This window comes from Austrofundulus limnaeus, unplaced genomic scaffold, assembly GCF_001266775.1.
Source record: "Austrofundulus limnaeus strain Quisiro unplaced genomic scaffold, Austrofundulus_limnaeus-1.0 Scaffold470, whole genome shotgun sequence".
NCBI classification, from domain to species: Eukaryota; Metazoa; Chordata; class Actinopteri; order Cyprinodontiformes; family Rivulidae; genus Austrofundulus; species Austrofundulus limnaeus.
Window position 1 is genome coordinate 404,385 of NW_013952872.1, and position 2,432 is coordinate 406,816.

General features: G+C 37.7%; 1 protein-coding gene across 1 annotated transcript in view; it reads left to right on the forward strand.

The window, feature by feature from the left end:
* Nucleotides 1–661: 661 nt before the first annotated feature.
* Nucleotides 662–2,432, forward strand: part of LOC106529826 (angiopoietin-related protein 5) — a 2,444-nt gene continuing 673 nt past the window's right edge. Inside the window, exons 1-6 of the mRNA XM_014025338.1 lie at nt 662–682; nt 862–918; nt 1,010–1,028; nt 1,125–1,210; nt 1,296–1,413; nt 1,505–1,690. Of these exons, the coding sequence (XP_013880792.1) occupies nt 677–682; nt 862–918; nt 1,010–1,028; nt 1,125–1,210; nt 1,296–1,413; nt 1,505–1,690 (472 nt within the window). The 5' untranslated portion in view covers nt 662–676. The remainder of the gene's footprint in view (nt 683–861; nt 919–1,009; nt 1,029–1,124; nt 1,211–1,295; nt 1,414–1,504; nt 1,691–2,432) is intronic.

Genomic DNA, 2,432 nt, shown 5'->3' on the forward strand with positions numbered 1-2,432 from the left:
AAACAGGTGCTTTTGGTGATTTCATACTGATCAGGGAGTTTCTAAGAGCTTGGTTTCTGTTCTGTAACCACAGCTAAAACGGAGTTTGGACTTCTTGAATGACATCTGCGTTAACTGTTTTGGAAAAGGGTGGAAAATCTGTGTCAATTCAATGAGAATGGGTTAACATATTTGCAAGAGGTGTCCTGCTCTGCTGAGATGGTGATGAAGACTGAGAGTTTCCCAGTTTCTTCAAACAGGTCAAAGCAATCAATAAAAACTGTAAAGGTAGCACAACCCCTGTTGGTTGCCGCATGACCTGATTACCTGTTTCCCCCATGTTTTTGTCGTGTGTGTCTTCTTGAATGGGTGTTTTTAAATGTAATTTCATTGTGCTCTGTCCAATGACAATAAAATCATCATCAATCAATCAATCAACCACATATATTTACATATTGATTCTGCCTTGGAATGCTGTTGGTCATTCTGACGACTAACCACTAGTTGAAAAACCAGTTGGTGCAGCTACCTGGAGGTCTATTTATGTAACCTATATTGTTAAGATGTTTATCTGTCAGACCTGACAGGAATGACCGACTCTATAATGATTGAGAAACAGGTGTGGTTGTTTAGCCAGGCTTTAAAAAGGTSTTGTTTCGGTCCAGGAGTTTCAGCTGGGATGCACGATTCGCCCAACATGCAGGTCTGTGTCTGATCTTAACTAGTGGTGAAAACTTTTAACTGGTTTCTCTGTTTTGCCTGTCATCTAAAAAACTAAGTCATTTGGCTATGTTATAACGTTGAAGTAAAATTTATGTGCAAAAGTTCTTGTTCAATAATGTTTTACCAAATGCTTACTGGGACGATTGCTTTTTAATCCAGGTCAACATGAAAGGTCTCATACTGATGCTCTTGTTGAGCTTCTTGGTCCAGATTGTGGTGCGTATAAAACGTTGGAAACAATTCCCTACACTTTGTTTAAAGTCAAATGGAATGTCATTAAATCAATTTTTTTACTCCATTTAAACAGAAAGCAGACAGTCCTGAAGGTAAGTAGTATTCTGTAATATTTTGATTATAAAGTTTAAAAACTCTTTAAAGTTGCGATCATTCTAAAGTTTCTTCTTTTGTTCTCCTTGGAAAAGACTGCTCGCAGATTAAAAAGCAGTCCCCACAGGCTCCCAGTAAAGTTTATTATATCCAGCCTGCTGGAAGCAGCACTCGCTTCCAGGTATCAAACTGGGCTGTTTAGAAAATTTCACTTTATAATTGTGTGTTAAATTTTGCTTGACAGATTCAGTGTTGGACTTCCACAGGTGTACTGTGCGATGCGTGCTGATGGAGGATGGACTGTGTTTCAAAAACGCACTGGACCATCGCTGTCTTTCAATAGAGACTGGGCCGCTTATAAATCTGGGTTTGGATCCCTGTCAAGTATGTGAAAAATACTATGGTTTCTGTTAACAGTTTATCTTTAAAAAAAAGATATAAAATGATCTGATCAGACTAATTGCTGATCCCATAGATGACCATTGGCTCGGTCTGGAAAAGGTTTTCCTCATCACCAAAGACCCAACCAARAACTGGACTTTGAGGGTGGACCTGTGGGACCATGAAGGTGGCACTGCTTATGCCGAGTACAAGAACTTCAGACTTGGAGATGAGCAAACAGCTTACAAACTGCAAGTTGGAGTGTACAGTGGAAATGCAGGTACTAGAGCATATTTTACTCTAGTGTAGTTCAACCCAGGGGTTGATTTTACTTACAAAATCCAGATCTTTTAAAATAAAACACGTCAATTTTACAATAAAACATGAAGCTCAATCGGGAATAGTGTGCTTTGACTTCTGGTTGCCATATGTTATACCTGTACAATGTAGACAAAGTTCACAAAAAAATGTAAGAAAAATAATGGAGGTCAATAGGATTTTTGCCAAACACATCAGAAAACCCTTGTCTTTGAAGCTCTGTTTATAGTAAGTCAAGTATACTATCTAAACTGGTCCTTTAATGGTTTTTAAGTAAACATACAAGTTTTTATTAAGACTATTGTATGCAGTGCATACAAAAAAAATTAACAGTAATAAAATGTCACTAACACATTTTTAATATTTAGTTCACTTTCTGAATATAAAATCCACCTTCAAAAAGATTATCAGTGTTGGTTGCTTTTGTCACAGATGACTTCTAACGCTGCTAATGCTGCTAACGCTGTGAACACTGCTGAATGGCATTTAAAATCAAAATTTTAAGTGTTCACTGAAAACAATATGGATGGTACCTGTGGTGCAGTTCAGACACCGGCCACAACTGTAAGTTTGATGTATTGTGTGGGAACATTAGCAGCGTTAGCGGTTACTTTTGTCTCAGGATGATGTCACAACAAAAGCCGATCCATTTCGAAATACTTACATAAAATGTATACTTCAACATCTAGCCACAACACTTAAGA